We start from the raw sequence: 20,439 nt of genomic DNA on the forward strand, positions 1-20,439 counted from the left end.
CTCCTCTTCCATGGGCTGGAAACCTTCCGCTAGAAGTCCTTAAGAGAAAAAAAGTGGTTACAATGTAATGAGTTTTACAGCTGAGCAATATGTTTTGGAAGAAATATTTTCTTCTATTGTTCTACCACACTCAAGGAATCTTTCCCTTTTCACTGTCTCCCTGTTTACATATTATTCCCCTAGCTTCCTTTTTCAGACTGTTTTAACTTTTTTTTTTATAGTTGTCCTTTCTAATTTAGTTCCTTTCTATAATAAACTGTTTATCCTTATGCAAAGATATTTCAATGTCTGTGACTGTTGTTGATGCCCTTTTTTGCGCACCTTATTCGTTACCTGGAGAAAGAGAGTTCACTTTATTTGGTATAATTCTTTTTTCTTGGGCCACTGAGAGAAACTTGGCAGATGTGATGATGCTTTACTGAGTGTATTACTATTTTACTGATGAGAATTACCTGTTTTGTGCCGATGTTTCACTAGTTGGAAGTACTTTTTTCTTCCACAGAAATATCAGTGGGAATTTTGAGCTCAGGTGGATTCGATGTCATTGCTGTGCTGTGATGTTGGGTCCTGGTGTTGGGCTGGGTGCCTTAAACAGAAGCCTGTCAGTTTAGACTGTTTGAGTACTGATGACTGAAACACGCCATTGCTGTGCTGGGAAGTCAGCTCTGATCTCAGTCTTTCTAAAACCAGTGGGCAAACAGAACTTCTGTGTTAATGTAATTTTACTCTGACACTTCTCACAGTGGTGTGCACTTTTGAGATTTTACTTGCCCTTTATACCTGACAAACAAAATATGCTACTGTTACTGGGAGCTTAATGTAAGTAACTAAATTAATTTCTTGAGCAGGTTTACAAGGAATCATTCGAACAGAGGTTTCTGGAAGAGACAAATTGTTTATATGCTGCAGAAGGCCAAAGATTAATGCAAGAAAGAGAGGTAGGTGCATGCCATAGATGATTGCTTTTATGTTAGTTTTATCAGCTGTGGGATTACATGAGAACTTGTAGTAGTGCCATTGTGTATTAATATTTGATGAAATTTACTGGCAGACAGGTATTCATGTGTTTTGGTGTGGACCACAATTGTGTCAAAGGGAAGAGCAGACTCCAAATTGCCATGGTACTTGATATATATAAAGTGTGGAGTAACCCAGTGACATTTTCTGTAGCTGAAGCCACACTACCAGAAGGCTTAAAGGTGTGCCATCAATATTATTTTTGCCAAAGAGCTGTAAAATGTCCACTGGTATCATTTTACTGTGTGGTTAATACCAAAGTGAACAACTTACTTTTTTGCTGTTTTGTTGTATTTGTTTTGCAGTTTCTTTTCCTTAATTAGTTAAATAGACTTAATATATTTTTGTTTTCTGTCCTCTTGAGATAAAATTATGTCCTGTGGTGAGCAGCCTGCAAATGTGGGTATCTGAAAATGTCTGTATTTCTTGGTGGTCTGAAATACAGAAGACTATGTTTATTATCCATTTTAGCACAGAGTCACTACAAACATTTTGAAAATGCCTGTTTTCATTGCATTGAGATGAATCCTTGTGTCTAATTCTGTACCATTCACCTCATTCCCTGGCATTCCAGTGGGACCTGAGGTGAAATGCTTTGACACAGATCTTGAAATCAAGGGTCTTACTGCTTTTGTACATCTAGTGGAAAGCTGCGGGAAAAGACAAAAGGAGTGAGGCCCTAATGTACACACTATATACATGTACATACTTATGCATGTGCACATATATATGCACAGATGCATATGTACATGCACATACCTGTGTCATGATATGTTCTAACTGAGTTAACTCTCCGTAGGAAAATATGCTCTACTGGAGAAAGGGCCATTGAAATAATAGAACTCTATGGTTCACACCGACTGCAAACCTGCTCTGTGATACTTTATGGGCTAGCCTAGCTCAGAAGGATTTTGAGAAAAAACTAACTTACTCTGAAAAATTCTCAGATTTCTGTTTTTCTCTTCCTTTCTGTCAGATGCCATTACAATATGTTTAATATGAAGTAACATAGAATAATAAAAATATAGATTATGTAGTAAATAACAATATTCTGGTGAAACAGTCCTTTCCAATTCATATTCTCTTCAGATTTGTAGTTTAAATAATTGTCATGGAACAATATTATCTGTCTTTCATACCTTTGTAGCTGAACTTGTCATTCTCTTGTCTCACTAGGTCCCAGAATATCTTCACCATGTTAATAAACGTTTAGAAGAAGAAGGAGACAGAGTAATAACATATTTAGACCACAGCACACAGTGAGTACAAATTTTGTCATTTCTAGTGTAAGTCAAGGCTCCTTCATAAATCAGTATGATTATTCATGGTTTTAGAGACACAAAGACTATTTCTACATTATCTTACAGATATTATCTTGTTGGCAGTGCTTGTGATACAGCTTAGGTTTTTAAAGACTTCATTTTTATCAAAAATTATTTCTTTAAAATGAAAATATGCTTTCGGTAAGAATGAGGCATTCATATACTGATAACAACTGTAACCACAAATCCCTTGCGGGAAAGAAAGACAAAAAACAACCAATCAAACAAAAAAAAACCACAAGAAAACCCAAACAAACAAACCCCAGAAGGACAGAGGATGACATGAACATCACTCATGAGCAGTTCAGGATGTGAATGTAGCAGAAGATCATCTTTGGTGCAGCTGCTGCCAATGCACTGTGTGGAGTAGCTTGTCCTTTTTTTCCCCCTGGTTTTGAGTAATAGTTTGTGTTTTCTTGGGTTGAAATGTGCATTCAGGAAGTACTGGAGAGTCACTGACACACTATTTAAATCTATACATAATTTGTCCTGCAGTAAGCACTTGCCTTTCTTTTTTTTTTTTTTTTATTAAGAAGATAACATTTTATTTTATCTTCTAGTCTTCCAAATGATATATTGGCACTCATTTGGTGTCAAAAGGATAAATGAATAAAAATTATCTTTTTAACTTAGGATTTTCTTCAGACGTTTTATGTATGCGCTCACACACATGCATTGCGTGTCATGGTTCATATTTGAATTTGAATCTTGCTGTAAATGCTGCTTGCAGATTGACTAACTTTTTCTGGCAATATTATTCACATTGAAATATGTGGAACTATTTCTGTGTATAAAGTTAACACAGATATAAATTTTTATTTGCTGTTTTGGTTAAGAAATGGATTGGTATGTTGTATTTTCAGTCTAGATAGACATCAAGTTCTTGCTTTGAATCTTTCCCTTAGTTAAAGGCTTAGAAACCTACTTTTAGAAGGCTTCAGACTGATTTCCTTTCCTTACATTGGGAAGCAGCAGTTCTTAAAATTAGTGCCCTTGAGTTTTCCTGGGGTCATACTATCTGTGTGTGTGTGCGTGCATGACAACAGCAGAAAGGATGTTAAATTTAGTTACTGGATTTTGTCTTGAGATGGAAATGATATTTCCAGGACAAAACTGTCATGGGAAACATAATTCCAAATACTTCAAACAGTGCATGGAAAGTGTGTCATTGAAGCCCACAGAAGGATTAATTTAGCCTATCAGTACATGCCTTTCTGGACAGCTGACCAGAATAAGCATGTTTCCTTGTCAGTCTGTAGATGACCAAAGTATATGACTTTGAGGTCATACAGAATAAATCTTCAGGCTCATTCCTTAGCTAGCAGTCAAGATAAATAAAATATTCATTTTGTCTGCTTGTTAGGATATTGAGTATTTTCTGAACCTGATGTGGTTTGTCTGTTTGTGTCTTCTTTGAAGTACTTGTACTGTCTCATAGGGAGTTACATAAGCTTTTCTATCTGGTCTTTGGCGAAGTGTTGTACCAGTGCACCAGCCACCGTGTGATAAGTTGCCTCCTTTTGTGCAAGTCTGGTTGCCAATACCATCATTAGTGAACCCAGTTCTTGCATTGGAAAGAGAAGTGATCAGTCAGTTCTTTTCCATATCATTTCTGCCTGTCAATGCACTGTATACCTGTTAAGTCATCTTGTTCTCAGAAAAAAGAATCTTGACATTGCATTTGTCTCTCTTGTAGCTTGTGCTGAATACTTTGATCATCCCTGCTCCCTTCTCTGAACCTTTCCAAATTCTCATCTAGTCTTTTTGAGATGAAGGGCCTAAACTGGTGTATTGTACAGAAAGTCAGGCATGTCACTGATGGCCTCTTTCAGGAAAGATAGTGTTTTAGCAAAGGTACACTTATGTTTCAGCAAAAGTGCATGCTGCTCTGTAAAAGCATTCCATAAATCCAAGTTGAGCATCTCTCTTCTAGGAAATCTAAACCAAGGATCTGAGAACCAGTTTTATAAAAGTTAACTCAGAAATAAATGGTTGGTCTTTACATTGTCACATTGTAAGCAGTGGTAGAATTTTAAATGTTAAAATTAATTACCCTTTGCATTTCAAGCAATTTCTTTCATCTTTTATGCTATGAAAGGTGTAAAGGAAAACTTGACATTATTTTTCAGTTCCGACTCTGTGAATGTATCAAACAAATACTTGATAGGGAATATTCAAGGACAAATTTAAAACGTTTTGCAAATTTGAGTCTTATGGTTCTAGCTCAGTTTATGCTTGTGTAGGTATATAACACAATTAGATTGAGTTTTAAACATCACCAGTCTATGTTATGTTGGTTTAGAGTTCAAACCCTTGGAGGTTTTTGGTTTCTTTTGTTGTTTTGTTTGTTTGCTTGTTTGTTTCCAAAAGTCAGTATAACTTTTTTTCCAGTAATGTTTTTGTATTTATTTTTGCTATCTCAGCTTCTCTATTCTACTGTGTAAAGACTTTATTTTTAGTGTTCAAACCTGAATTTATTTTTTAATTACATAGATGGTTTATTGTTGTCTTTCTTGTCTTATATCGCATATGACATTTTTGTCTTAATTTGTAGCCTCTGTTTTAAGTAGAAAATTGTTGGGGGTTTTTTTGTATTATAATGTAGGTTATACACAATTACACTGTGACAGAAGGCAACTCTATTATACTCTCATGTTTCTAATATACTTTTCTTGCCTAATTTAGGAAACCACTGATTGCTTGTGTGGAGAAGCAGCTACTAGGAGAACACTTATCAGCTATTTTGCAAAAAGGTAATTTTTTAAATTCATATAATCTTTGATAATCTCTCATACTCTGCAATAGCTATACAGTTCACAGCTTTTACTTTAGGAGGCATATTAGCCATGGGAAAAACTTCCACAGACACAGAAAGCCAACTCCCTGTGATTATTACACCCATTGTGACAAGTAAATTGTGTAAATGTCTAAAATAAAATTCCATATTTGTAAAGGTTACTAAGCCCCTAAATCTCCTTTGACTTGCAGCAGTGGACTTAGGAATTAAACCTTTGGAATTGCTTATTTCCTAGAATTATATAAACTTCTAAATGAGAGCTGCAGTTACTGTTGTAGCTTCTTTTATGTCATAATCACACAACTCCAGTTCAATAATTTCACATATTCTTGTGATTGTGTAGTTCAAGAATCATGAGTTACTGGAACTGGCAGCATTTGAGGCAATGAGCTTTCATGGGATTTTGTCTGTATTTTACTTTCTCTCTTGCAATTTCAGGTAGGAGCTGCAGTCTTCCTAGGAAGTCCTTATTCAGACATTAGTGTCTTCAAATCACCATTTCTTTATTCCTCTTAACTTTTAATATCTCATTTTTCACTGAATTTCTGGATTTGGTCAGTATTCCCTGATCCTTTAATACTTTAAATGATCTTTTCCTTCTTTTGCAGTAGCCATATCTTAGGTTTTAGATCTTCTGTCAAATTGTCTTTTCATCTTTATTTCCTTTACTGCTGCAAAACAGATGTACCTGGTAGTCTGGTATCTTTGAGCTCCATCACTTACATGTTTGTTAATACTTACATGTTGTTATAAATACCCCTTCCACGTCGTTCTTTGCCCCCTTTAAAGATGACACATGCTCACAGTTTTCTCTCAGCTGCTCTGGGAATGGGTCATGTCACTGTTTTCAACATATTTATAAAAATAAGCATGGTCACTCCATCTTAGTTACTTTTAAACTTATCATAAACAGAAAAGGTAAGAATCATTATTTTTTGTTGATATATGTCAATTTTGGTTGCTCTTCAGTATTATTTTTAAGTGACTTTTCCAGTGATACATTTGTTTATCAGGTGCCTTAAACAGAAAGTATGTGGTCTTGTTTTAAATTGAACTTTCTCTTGGTTTACAAGGTACATGAACCATCCATGTAAATATGGAGAGGTTTGTACATTATTCTAGTTACTATGCTTCAGGACTCTAGTATTGTTGGATCAGCTTTTGCATTCTGTGTCTGCACTTAAAAGAAAAACGTGAAAAAAACCAGCATCACTTGACTTGCATAACCTTCTGTATTCATTTGATTCAGAGCATGCTGTAATATGCTTATAACATCCTAGTATTCTGTGCAAGTAGAAGAAAATACTGCCTTTTGTAGGTTTTTTTCATTAAGAGAAGGCATGTGAGGTAGTCAGTTTGATATGGGAGAAAAAATGCTTAAAAATGGAGAGTCTGTGTAAGAAACTCCTTTTGTTTTTCCTTGTATCGCTACGACTGCCATTGGCTAGATATTGGGGTTTTTCAGTTGTGAGTACAATAATTTTTCCAAGGCTGTGACAGTGGTTTCTGAACACTGTATGAAACTTTTAATCAGTGGACTTTGCTATATGTCCTAATCACATAAATGTGTGATAAAATTTTCAGTCACAGAGCTCAAGCTAGAAGAAGAGGGAAGGTTAAACTTTATGATCTAGATTGTAGTAAAGCAATTAGTGTATTGGTGTCTTTAAATGAGTAGTAGATGATGCTTGGATGTGATGAAATGGGCATTTCTGAATTAAGAGAGTGGGGGTTGTTCAGCATGGAGAAGAGAAGGCTCCAGGAACACCTCATTGTGACCTTCCAGTACTTAGTGAGGGCTTAGAAAAGAGGGAGAGTGACTTTTTTACAAAAATAGTGATAGGACAAGGGGGAATGGTTTTAAACTAAAAGAGGAGAGATTTAAGAGCAGATTTTAGGAGGAAATGCTTTATTTTGAGGGTGGTAAGGCACTGGAACAGGTTACCCAGAGAAGTTGTGGGTGCCCCATTCCTGGAAGTGTTCAAGAAGGTTTGATGGGGCTTTTAGCAACCTGGTCTGGTGGGTGGCCTCTTTGGCCATGACAGAGGGGGTTGGAACTAGCTCATCTTTAAGGTCCCTTCTAATCCAAGCCTTTCTATGATTCTTTGATTTCTGTGATTCTAACTCCATGCTCAATGCCAAACCACCTGTATTTGAGACTGTGTAGTCTGTTTTCTTACATTTAAAGCATGTTCATTCTTCTAGTATCTCAAAAGTTTAGGAAATCTCAAAATATCAGACAAAAGTTTACCTGACATCATTCTTGATCATTGCTTGCCTTTCTGAACATGTAAGTAAATTATAATACACAGTGAAAGTCTTTTTAAGCTGAAAAATACAGTAGAATATGGTGTAATTCTGTAGTGATTGAAAATCCTTTGTAATCTAATACCATTTAAAAATTGGCCTAATGAAATACATTTTGTGAAGTGGGACAGTTGTGCAGTGTCAGCTACACTGATGATGTGAATTGTCAGCCCATGTAAAATCAAGCTTTGTGGTTTTAAAAAAATGTCATAAATCTTTGATGCTGTGCTCCCCTATTACTGAAGCCTCTGTAACTGATACCAGACAATGTATCTCTGATTACGCTGGAACTACATTCATTATATTCTCAAACGTAAAAATGTGTACTAAGTTGTTATTTGCTTGTTATGTGCCTTGAGCTTCACTTCTCCATTTGTTAAACCAAAGCTTAGTCTCATGTAGGGTGAATTAGTAAAGCAAAAGTTGCTTGAAAGGATTTTGTAGTCTTGTGTTATTCCATTGGTAGGAGCATAGAGAATTCCTACCACATTCTTAATCTAAAAACATGGTTCACCATGCTCCACAGAAAAAAATCTCAAAAAGTATTTATCTTTACTTTAAATTTAGGGCAGTTTACTTAGCTTACTGTTTTCTTTAGAGATTCTTGATAGAACTGCACCCTGTAAATTAAGCTCTCTTCATAACCATTCTGCAAAAGGCTTACGGTCATCACCTTGTTGGGAATGTACTTCAGTTGAAATGCTTTTTAAAATAGTATACCATAAATCATTTCATCCTATTTAAACAAGAGAACATATCACTTGCTTTCAGAAATTTAGTTTTAAAATCTTCATACTTTTTAAGCACACTGGAGGGAGCATCTTGTCTTTTGCTGTATTGCATATAGATTTCTCTAATATATTTCTAAATGTATTTATGCAACTGTATTCAAATTTGCTATTTCTTCTAATTTAATTTTTTTAGGACTTGATAACCTGCTCGATGAAAATAGAATATCAGATTTGACTCAGACATACCAGCTGTTCAGCCGGGTAAAAGGTGGGCAGCAGATCCTTTTGCAACACTGGAGTGAATACATCAAGGTATTTCTAAGATCTGTTACTGATGTCAGAATTTATGCTGTTATGGATGTCTTCTGTCAAACCCAAGAATAATATGTAGGTGTATGCATCAGAGTTCTGTTTTAAGCAAATATGGGAAGGGATGTTAATGCTCCCCCCCCCCCAGTAGCAATCACATGATGAGAAACAGCAACACCTGTTTCGGTTTTAAATTTCTACTTGGAAATTGCTTTCCTTATAGGTTTGAACATTATACAAGATGTTTTGGTTTACTCTGCTTTTAAATAGAACCACATGCACATGTGTTTGGAGTATGCTGGTCTGTACTGTGTGTTGTTTTACTGCAAATACACTCAACTGTTTACATATCTGCAAAAACATCAGAAACATCAGAACATTGCTGTTCTACAGTGCTACATATAACCAACCTACAGCAGTGCTGATGAATGTTTAAGCTATTTTGAAGGGAGTGCTCCTATTGAATAATATGGATATGGTATACTGCCCCAGAGAGTGCATTTTAGTGCTCTTGCGAGATGAAGGCAGGAAAGCTTCACAGAAGAGTTTTGTCTGTGGAGTTGATAATTCCTGCTGGGGTGGTTCTCCCCTGAATTGCTTGTGTGTTCATCAGCCTTTAGGACTTAGTGCACAATATCAGTTCATTTCAGAGGTGCCTTTCCTGCACACCTGTGTCTGGAGTTTGGCATGATCCACCAGTGTTGCAGCCCATGGGAGTGGGATATAGACACCCCTCTGTCCCCCAGAACTGAGGTGGAGTTTACTCCACAGGTGTCATCCAGTGTCCCCATACACAGTCCATGGATCCATAGGCAGCTGGGCCAGTTGAATGGTTTGCTGTAGCTGAGGAGGAACATCTTTCTCCCTACTTGATCCCAGATCAGGCTCCTGACTTAACTCTTGTGCTGCCTGCCACTCCATACGTAGACTCTTTTGTGATCTGTTTTAACACAGTACCTGGGCAAGGTCAGTTTTATGCCTCTTTAGTAAACTAAAGAGACTCAGAGAAAAGTCCAAGGAAAGAAGTAGAAGTTCAAGACAGATAGGAAAATAAGGAAAGGAGGACCTGAACCTCTCCTTTCACAGCAGCAGGTTGCTAAGTTGGCTTATCATACAGTAAATCTCACAGACTCAGACCTGTGGTTTTGAGATGGCTTTTTAGATACTCAAAAAGTTAGAAACCCTTTTCTGTATGTCAGTAAATCTCATTTTGGACATTCTATATGACAAAATGCATTAAAGAGAGGCTTTGAGAACTTTTAAAGTTTATCTTGAGCTGAGTTATGGGCTGAAGGTCTGTGCTGTATTGTCATCACCTTTTTATGACTTCAGAGGTGGTACTTGGCTTTCTGTATCTCGATTTGCCATTTGCAAAATGGGGGGAATGCCTTGCAATTTTATGAACAGAACTGATAGAGACTGTGAGATGCCCAAATACTGTGTTAATGAAGGAGAAACTGTGATAAGTGGAAGATCTGATGGACTAGGTGATCATCAGAGGTCCCTTCCAGCCCAGGCCTTTCTGTGACTCCGTGATACACGTTAAATCTAAGGACCTTTGTGTTCAAGCAGCTTTGTGTTCAGCTTCACTCTGAAATGTTACTTGAGAAAAATCTCCATGAATATGGCAATTGCTAATTATGTATTAAAGTGGAACTTCTGAGGTTTGAAAGGGATTTCCCCATATTTTACTGTTGTTGTGGCTAACATGCTTCAGTTGATGAAAATAGTAGTGTTTTGCTGTTACTGTGCAGATGTTTCCCCTTTCTCACCTTGAAAAACTGACCATTCTGTCCAGGGCACTGATCAGTGTTACTAAGCAACTGTAAGCAAATTGTCCAGTAAATTTAAATCCTCCATTACAGAATATTTTGAGTCATTAGACAGATGGTGTTGTATCTAAGATAATAAATATAGGACAAGAAGTGAAAGTCGAGTCTGTGGCTGCTTCTTGTGTATGGGAAAGTTTTGTTTCCTTGCAATTCAGCTAGGTTGTTTTTTTTTTGCTTCAGAACCCTTCCTGAAAGAGGAATCTTAGAGTGATGAGCAGCAGTTGAATTTTTGCCACCTGTTCCATCAATAGAGCTCTCTAATGGATTTAAGAAAAATAGTGTGAAGTTTCTATTACACTTAACATTTCTGAGGCAGTTTCCATATAATTTATTTTACATGAATCATGTAGTTCTCTAACTGTAAACTTGCACATCATAGTCATGTCTACTGTGTATTTATTTTATTTTTTTTAGCATTTGTCTTGAATGTATATAATCTTTAAATCAAACAATAATGTATGAAATCCATTAATGTGTGTCTGGGTTTTTATTTTAAATTTCAATGCATCTCATTTTTTGAAAACGTGAAGTCACATAAGTAGCTCTGTAAAAAAAAAAAATTACTCTTTCTAATGAGAAATTTTGTAAGGGTGAATGTGTCTGTTGGGGGAGATAGGTAGCACTCTTAAAGTATTTTACTATCAAAAGTGTTTGTTTTACAGAACTTTGGGACAACAATAGTGGTTAATCCTGAAAAAGACAAGGATATGGTGCAAGAGCTACTAGATTTTAAGGATAAAGTGGACCATATCATAGAAGTGTGCTTTCAGAAAAATGAAAAATTTATAAACTTGATGAAGGAGTCCTTTGAAACATTTATCAACAAGAGACCAAATAAGCCTGCAGAATTGATAGGTACACAAATATTTTTCTGTAAAATATTTCAAAAATCTATAGAAAGCATGATAAGATATTGCTGCTGAGTGTGCTAGTGCAATAGTGGTGCAGTACGCATTCTGCTTTAGGAGACTCATTTTTGGGACACGAGGCAAACGTTAACCTGGGAGCACGGCGGGTTCCAGGAGCTTGGGTGTGCCGGAGGTGTGAGCACGGTGTCCTGACGGAGCATGTCACCTGCTGCTGCCCCTGCGCTCTGCTGCTTGCACGGTGCTGGTGCTAACAACTGCTCAGAGAGCGTGGGGCTGGTGCTGCCAGTGGAGTAAATGCTTAGGGGGAAAGAGCAGCCGTGGCAAATAAAAGGAAACTGGTTTTCATTGTGATAGTAGAGGAGTTCTTTGGACGTTCTGGATCTTTCGGAAATGACTGAGCATAGCCCATCTATCTGCCTTGAAGGCTGAGGTTGGGATAACAATTTTAAAGCTTTCAAATACAAGGAATTTTAATAGAGGAAATGAAATTCGAGACCTTGAAAGGGGAACTACTACATATTAAGGGGGAAAAATAATAAATATTTTAAAAATACTGTTACTTGGTTTATCCCTGATCCGGCAAAAGCTATTCTGACTATTTTGCCTGCAGCAAAACTGGAGCTGTGGCATTTTACACCAGGAGAGGATCCTGCTCCTTGGTTGTTTGTTTTTCCTCTGTACATTCTTTTACCTTTATTCAGCTTATTTTGTGACTTCCTTTTGAAATCAGCTTTATGTAGGACAGATTGCACAACACAGTGATACAGGTTAAAGCTGTGATATGGGCTGCTGTCATTTGTGGATCATGGTGTTTTCAGCTCCTGCAAAGGTTTCCTTCTTACACAGGAGGTTGTATAAGGATACTAATGTGGCTTAATAAATACTTAGCTAAACTCAAGGCTTAACCTTATTTCTGGCATTCTGAAGCTACTAACTTCAAAGTAGTGCTTCTGTTTAAATTTTGATATGCTCCCACTAAGGAGCATGAGGGACATGGTAAAGTTCTAAAAAAATATAGTCCTCTTTATGTTGTTTGTTTCTGTTTCTCATAAATACATTCATATGCATTGTACGCTTCCAAAACATTGTCTTTCAACAAGAAATGTGCTTGTTCAGACTCTAACACAAAATGTGGGTATTTCTAATGCGATAATTTTAATCATTATACTGTATTCCTTTTTTTCTTGGACTGTTACTTTTTGCAATAATTTTCCATTGTGCTGGTAGTACAGTAGGACTCTGTCTGTGTTCCCACTGAACATAAGGGTGTGAAAAGGGAAAACAGAAAGTTTTACATTTATGCTGTATTTTAACATATAGTAATATTTAACACATAGTAATATTTCAAGCGGGAGATGCTTAAGTTGGTTATTTTAGATTTATTTTTAAGCTGTTAAATGATTTTATTTATTTGTAGCAAAATATGTGGATTCCAAGTTAAGAGCTGGTAATAAAGAAGCAACAGATGAAGAGCTGGAAAGAATCCTTGACAAAATCATGATCATATTTAGATTCATTCATGGTAAGAAATAGCACTTCACCGCTGATGCAATTGGAACTGTTTTCCTTGCTCCTAGCAGAGATGCTTTCCTCTGAATGTAAGAGGTCTTTTTCAGCATGAGTTTCTGCTCTACTTGATCTTTAATTCAGGTTGTCTTACACCTGAAGGAGCACAATAAATACACCGGGGGGACAAACTAGTTCTATGGAGATTGGAAAGTTACAGACCTTTCGCAGTCTGTGGGTGGAGACCTAAGAGTCAGAGCTGTTGCTGGAAGTTTTTTCACATAAATTAACCGCCTCTGTAGCCACAGCCTCTCCTCTAACAACACAGAATGGATGTCAGTACAGATTTTCTCTTCCCTGTCTGCCTCGGTAGGTTGTAGGTGCAAGTAGGTGAAAATCCAGCAACTAATGACTTCTCTTTTCTCATCATGGCTGAGAGGGAACACAGCGGAGGGCTCAGCACAACAGGAAAAAGTGTTATTGCTGAGTTTTACTGCCTTTGAAATGCACTTCCCTCATGTATGTCCCTATCTGAGCAAAACCCTTAAATGTGTTAGGAGATTTTTTTTTTCTAGATGGGATATCAGGAAAAAAAAGTGGTCTAGTCTAATAGAGATGCATGGCCACTGTTTTGGGGGAAGTGGAAGACGTATCCTGGGCTGGGGTAGAATGAGCAGGTATTACCCAATTCTGTATTAGTTTGTTCTGAGATCTGTCGGGTTCTCTCTTCATAAAATCCAAACCAAGTATAATATAATGGGAAAGCAGTCAAGTCATAAAGTAGTATCATTTGCATCATGATTTTTATCAGATAGAGATGGTGATTGAAAACATGGCAACTTGTCAGTGTAAGAAGTTAATTTCTGTTAATTCTGAAATTTTCACCAGCTCTTTTTCTCTTTATATTTTTTGAGCTAAAAGTGCAAATTTTATTTTGAGCTGTCTAGTGTTTAAAGAGCAGATGATAGTTAGTAGGTAGTTTCTGGGCATTGGACTTTCTGGTAATGTCTTGTTGCAGCTGTTCCATGAAACATCACTTTACCAGAGGACAGGTTAGAGAAGAAAGAAGACTATGGGAGGAATTGCTACATTGGAAGGTGTTTACAAGGAATTGAGGGGCTACTGTAGGCAGTGCAAATAGTGCCTTGAGTTACAGTGAATTTGTTCCTCTTAAAAGTGAAACAACTTGCTGATATCTTGACACTGTCAGTAGAAAAGATATGCGGAAGCTTGGGTTTGAGGTGTGAAAGTTTGTGGGTGTCTGTATGGCTGCTTCATTTCAAAAGGCTATTGGCAAACCAAGTGGGAAGACTTCTGTCAATTTTTCTTCATCTTAGACTTTTAAAATATATTCTTTAATACATAGAAAACCTCCCCTATAACTTCTTTTAATAAATCAAACCACAGGAGGGAGAATCTTCTTCTGCCCCCCAGAGTAATTTCATGTGGTTTGTGGCTGATCCAATGGGAAATACAATGCAGTCCATGTTCTTGGGGCAAAAATAAGAAAGGTTTTGCGAAATGTGTTAATAGATTTATTAAAATATAAAAAGAACAAAATGTCTACAAATTTTTCTTCACTGCTGCGTAGTGAATATTCTTCTGAGATCAGCACGCCCCAAGAAAGGCTTGTGTCACAAATTATGCAAATAGAGTGTATTATTTCAGTTGTATTTTATTTTTTGTTTCAATTTCTTTACAGGGAAAGATGTTTTTGAGGCATTTTATAAGAAAGACTTGGCCAAAAGACTGCTGGTTGGAAAAAGTGCATCAGTAGATGCGGAGAAGTCCATGTTGTCAAAGCTTAAACATGGTAGGCATATTCAGATGTGTTAAATTTGTATCACTTTTTGGCACATAAATTGGAATTCCTGTTTTCTCATTTTAAGAAGTGACAAGCCAGATTTTAAGTAATAACTGAACAACTCTTACTTAAGTACTTAGCTATATATATATATATCTCACAGCTTTCATTGTGCTCAGTGAGAACTATTGGGCTGACCTCTTAGGTATGAGACTGGTTCATTTAATGTACCTACAGAGGAACCAAATCCTTAAAATCCTTAAAAATCCACCTATTTGTGGGTGCTCTGTAACCTGGCACATGTGGCTTGACTGTCTCAGATTAAACCTTTATTGCTTGTTCTGTGCTTCTTTGTAACTGTGGGATCTTTGCTTTAATTTGTGTGACAGAATGTGGTGCTGCTTTTACCAGCAAACTGGAGGGCATGTTCAAGGACATGGAGCTGTCAAAAGATGTCATGGTACAGTTTAAGCAGGTACATTTACCTTTTGTTTGCAAACTAAATTTTCAGAAGTCATGGGGAAACATTTAATATTGTTATACCTTGGATTAAGCTAAAATTAAACAAAACAGCTTTTGAGCAGGTCCTGGTCATAATAAGAGAGTCTATAGACTATTCTGTTTTTACAGAACAGAATTTATTTATTGTATATCTATTCAGAGATAAGCTTATTTTATAGTTTTATTTGATTGCTTTCTAAGTAAATTACAGTCTAAATACCACATAGTAATTTAGTCAACTGACATCTTTTAAAGTCTTTATCCCTTAATTCTGTAAACTGTTGGTGATCTGATGAATCCTTTGTGAATGGCCCACACCACAGTAACTCCCTGAAGGTAGCTAAGTGTGCAGAAACTGTGCATGTCTCAGCCCCAGAGTTTCCAACCTGTTGGTAATCAAGGGAATGCTTGGAGGAAATACTGTATATGCACACCCTGTTGTTCTCTCTGGGTACTTGTTTTGGGGCCTTATTGAAGACAGCATTCTGAGGTAGAGATCAAACCCAGGACACCTGCTCCAGTAATAAAATACTGAAGTAACTTCTCTATCCCAGAATTTGCAGCCTAGTTTGGCTGATGCTATGCTCAAATTATATGAAAATGTTTTGTATAACAGATGTGAAAGTCCAAGGGGATCCTGTTGATCTTATGGTCCCTGCCATGGCTTCTGCCATGATAAAAAGCTTTTCTTTTGCTTTATTTGCATGTGATTAGAGGTCTTTGACTCAATATCCTGTAGAGACAGCAGTCTAGGATATTTCAAGGCATGTTGTTCTTTCTTTGTACTTCAAACCACTTGCTGTGTTTTGAAACTGGGGAGGGGGGCCTTAAATAGTTATTCAAAATCCTGGCAGAGCATGTCTAACCAAGGATGTGGCATGTAGAAATTTTTCATTGTTATAACTAATTTTAAATTTCTAATTAAATATATCTTTATTTTCTAATTAATATTCAGACAGTATACTTGAATGATTTTTGTCTCTTGTATTTTAGTATATGCAGAACCAAAGTGACCCAGGAAATATAGACCTGACAGTAAATATATTAACTATGGGATATTGGCCAACTTATACACCTATGGAAGTCCACTTAAATTCAGAGGTTAGTGTTTAAATTCTTCTTAATCCACTGTAGAGAGTGGAATCATAATCACTATCACAGGCTGAACTAATGCACTTCATTAGATGTTTTTCTGCTAGATATTTAAGGGGGTTATGTCATGTTAAAGATTGCAGGATTGCAAAAATTGTAGTGAGTAAAATCCACTTTTTTCAGATGATTGCTTCACTCAGTGTGGGTTTTTTACCTGTTTAATAATAGTAATAATAATATAGAATTAGTATAAAAAAACCTCCTATCCTCACTTAGCATTGCAGTCAAACACTTAAAGTCAGTTCACCTTAACTTAGTCAATCTTTAACTACATTGGTTAGGCACTTTGATCTAGCCAATAGTTATGTTACTGCACGTTCCTTTTTTCTGAAAGATCCTTCCTCTGTTCCCTGCAATGTGTCACACCAAACTAACCCCTGCATTGAAACAGTATTTGCACAAAAAAAGATTGCTTCCAAGTTGAGATATTTTTGCAAAGCTCCTGCCGGTATTGGTGTAGATTGAAATATGTATTTGTAGTCCTATTTCCTACAATACCTTGTTTGATCTGAACTGTGGGAAGCACTTCAGAGGCCAAAGGTGGGAGTGGGGTTCCCATTCAATTCAGAAAATGTGGAAGCTTTTGTGCTCTTGCTCCTGAGGCATCTTTTCCTCTGTGGCAGACTACTTTGGAATGATCTAGCCTGAGCAACACAGCATGAAAATGAAGGGGTAGAAACCCCTTACTTGGAAGTAAGAGAGTATAAAGTACTGGAATCAGATTTGAATTCCAGTACAGGACAAGATACAGGAAGAACACGGGAGCAGATGGTAGTTACCAGGGCAAAGGTGTGAGATGTATGCTTTTTGTCTGATGACTTTTTGGTCAGATTCATAGTCCAGGACAAAAAAGTATTTATTTTTGATGTTTAAAACCCTTTACAGGGGGGGTTATTTTACTTTTATTTAAAACAAACAAAACAAAAGGTAAAAAACTCCAGGGAAATTAAGTTATTTTTGAATTGAGACTTTCTTTTGTGCATAGTTGTACAAGTGTACTTGAGAGCAGAATTTTGCTCTTTGGGTTAAAGTTTTCCCCACAAAAACACTTATTTTGAAACATGGTTGAGGAGAATAAAGCAATTACACGCATGCAATCATCTGGTGTCACTGCATTGATAAAATGCTAATGAATGTTTTTCTCTGTTTTCTTTACAGATGATAAAGCTTCAAGAGGTATTTAAAACCTTTTACCTGGGAAAACACAGTGGTCGAAAGCTTCAGTGGCAGACCACTTTAGGGCATGCTGTCCTAAAGGCAGAATTTAAGGACGTAAGCTTTCCTGTTTTAAAGCTAAGTCTGTCGGGATAAAATTTAAGTCAATTGTTTGGAATCTAGACATGTACTGTATTTTTATAAAGGCAGTAACATTTTTATGGAGGAACGATCACAATTCAACACTGTTATTTTATATAGAAAGTAGGCTTTCTATAATTAAACTGAAATACTGCCTTGCTAACAGAAGACAGCAGTGTGATACCTTGTGGTAATACTCATTTGATAGGAATTGTTGCTCATTCAGATAAAGCAAGTTGTGATAAAGCAGGAAATTAATGAAAGAAGATTGTAGCATCTTTTTCTTTTTAATCTGGAATAGTTTTGATCATAGAAATACCAGTGATGCTTTTAGTATGCTTAACTGATAACCAGAAGAGACTGAAGGGTGTTAGTCATGTGATGGCTGTGGTTAAACTTTAAATGCTTGTTGAATTATTTACCACATTGTTTCTTAATGTGGTTTTCTTTTGTCTCATGCTATATCTTGCCTTGTAATCATGCAGTTTCATTGAGCCACAACAAAGACAAAAAAACTTGAATTCTTTTGCTAACGCATTGTGAACATGACTCTTGGAGGTTTAGTCATTACATAAGAGTAAGATGGATGGGCTTGTAATTGTCAGTTGACAGAAATGTCCACAGCTGGCTGAAGAGTTCAAGTTCTTTAAAGGTTGCCTGTTTGTACAAACATTGTGTTACTGATAATACTGTCCCTGTGTGTCGTAGCAAACCAAAATTTTCTTGTTTCTTTCATATTTGATCCAATGCCAAGATTTCTTCTGTATTAGTTTATCTCCAATAAAATGAAACTTGAGTTAATTACTAAGAGATTCAATATTGATGGTGGCAATGCCAGAATTTCATATATTGTAATTAAAATGAAGTAAAGGATAGGAAGTAAATACCAGGCCATTCTAATGAGCTTCTGCTGTGTACTGTATTTCTACTGTTAGAGGAGCAAAAAAAAAGAGTCTTTAGAAATATCCTGTTTCCTCAATACTGCCCGTGTGCCAGGCATTCTAAAATGCATATCTCTTCTAGAAATAGAAAAGTAAATGTATGCCTTCTGTAACTTGTCAGACGTTGGGGGTGCAGCAGAAAATTTTCTGACTATTACTTCTAATTATTTGATATTTCTCTTTTAGGGGAAGAAAGAATTTCAAGTATCACTCTTTCAGACATTAGTGTTGCTTATGTTTAATGAAGGAGATGAATTCAGTTTTGAAGAAATTAAAATGGCCACTGGTGTAGGTAGGAAAAACACTTTCTGATTCTTAAATGTATTAATTGAGTGATTGTGAATTATGATTTTGTATGTAAATGCCTAATTTTAAGAAATTTGCCTTGGTCATTAGACAAACTTCATGAGCCATAGGATACAGACACCAGAAGAAATGAAAACACACTGCTGGTGTTTCTTAGTGTATTTTTCTTAGTGTGTAACATGCTTCACAAAATTAATAGTAAGAGCTGTACAGCATATGCTACTACTAACAACCGATTAGATTTACAAAACGTATCATTGCAATTCTTGAAATTCAAGTGGTGATACACTGTTGTGTGTACAAATTATTTTCATTCCATTAGGTTCACATACTAGATTTGGAAAATGATCTGCTGTAGAATGCTGTCATTTGGGGGTGTTTCAGGAGAGTATTTTCAGTTTGAACTGTTTTGAGAGCTCTTCCACCTGTTTCCTATTACTGTTGCTGGAGTCTCCATTTGGTCTGATTTGTTAAGAGCAGCAGTGTTGTGCTGGATGTATACTTTGTAACTCTGCCTCTGCACTTGAACCTGAAGGCAGAAAGGACAAGAAAACCTGAAGAAATATAGTTTTCTTTTTAACCATCTGCAGTCTCTGCCTTCTGTGTTCTTATGTTCTTGCATGGGGTTTTTTTCCAAATTCTTACACCTTCTTGAGATAGTTACAGCCATAACTCTATCATTTCTTTACTCTCTGGAAGTTCTGCATCAATCAGCACGTTATACCGAGTAGCCCTTCGCATGTTGAAACTTAAGATTAACCCAAACCAGCAATGCTGAAAGAGTATTTGAGCCCATACAAGTACTAAAATATTGTAATATATTTAGTAAAATACTGTAAAATTGGGATATCAAGAATCCTTGCACTTCAGAAGGCAGTACACTAGCTTCTTAGCATCAATGCTTCAGGCTGCTTAGTCATCTACTCCATTAATGGTAAAGGAGCTGAAGAAAATCCATGCCAGTGTGAATGATAAACACCAGGATAGCCTCCAGAGAGGCCTATTAGGTGAAACTACAGTGTTTACTGAACAAAACATAGGTTCACACCAGCCTGATCTTTGTCCTTCTTTCTCATCTTGTATTGCTGTACCTTGGAGTTTGCATTCTGGCTGCCTGACAGCAACAGATAAAATCTGCTGCATGGACATCCATTCCATTATAGCACAAAATAAAGGATTTCAATAGTGTTTTTAAGGCAGCTGGCTGGAATTGATAGTTGGGAGCTACCTATATGTTATTGCACTGAGTGCCATGTCTATATTTTTCTCCCCTAGAGAGAAGTAGTATAGGAATGTGTGTAAGAAGGACAGTTTATGGTCCAGAGGTTTCCTTTGGGGCCAGGATCAATGCCATAGAAGCCATTCCCCCTTGTCCTGTCACTACATGCTCTTGTAAAAAGTCCCTCTTAATTATTTTGTAGGCATTAACTGACTGTGGTTGGAATTTGTTTTCTAGTCACGGTTGCAATAAATTACCACCAGTCTCTTTAATGAGATTGTTCCTGATACATTAGTAGAGTTAGAAAATGCATAAACTGTCACTCAGAGAAAGAATGCTTACCTTCTCTCTGGTAACTGTGGTGCTTTAAGATGTGTTGTCCAAATAGGCACATAAGAATGCAGAGTATTTCTCATTGTCAAGGAAGCCTCTAGGAGGTGCAGTTTTTACTTCTACTTCTGTGATTGATAAGTAATTGCAGATTCCTTCCTTTTGGCAACCTGCAACTTCTCACACAAGGCAGAAGTAAA

The 20,439-nt window shown here is 36.6% G+C and overlaps 1 protein-coding gene across 2 annotated transcripts in view; it reads left to right on the forward strand.

Annotated features, from left to right (window-relative positions):
* The window catches only part of CUL4A (cullin 4A), a 37,604-nt gene that overhangs the window by 12,343 nt on the left and 4,822 nt on the right, over positions 1-20,439 (forward strand). The window contains exons 7-17 of one of the 2 annotated variants that reach the window (XM_051772828.1): positions 849-938; positions 2,194-2,276; positions 5,025-5,092; positions 8,368-8,486; positions 10,978-11,170; positions 12,602-12,706; positions 14,393-14,503; positions 14,884-14,969; positions 15,989-16,096; positions 17,306-17,419; positions 18,571-18,676. In XM_051772828.1, coding sequence (XP_051628788.1) covers positions 849-938; positions 2,194-2,276; positions 5,025-5,092; positions 8,368-8,486; positions 10,978-11,170; positions 12,602-12,706; positions 14,393-14,503; positions 14,884-14,969; positions 15,989-16,096; positions 17,306-17,419; positions 18,571-18,676 — 1,183 coding nt within the window. Of the gene's footprint in view, positions 1-848; positions 939-2,193; positions 2,277-5,024; positions 5,093-8,367; positions 8,487-10,977; positions 11,171-12,601; positions 12,707-14,392; positions 14,504-14,883; positions 14,970-15,988; positions 16,097-17,305; positions 17,420-18,570; positions 18,677-20,439 lie in introns of those variants that run through there. The other variant, XR_007900830.1, reaches the window with a different exon arrangement.

The sequence above is a fragment of the Manacus candei genome, unplaced genomic scaffold (genome assembly GCF_025592945.1).
Source record: "Manacus candei isolate 608988 ecotype Guabito, Panama unplaced genomic scaffold, ASM2559294v1 h1tg000159l, whole genome shotgun sequence".
In the NCBI taxonomy this organism is placed as follows: Eukaryota; Metazoa; Chordata; class Aves; order Passeriformes; family Pipridae; genus Manacus; species Manacus candei.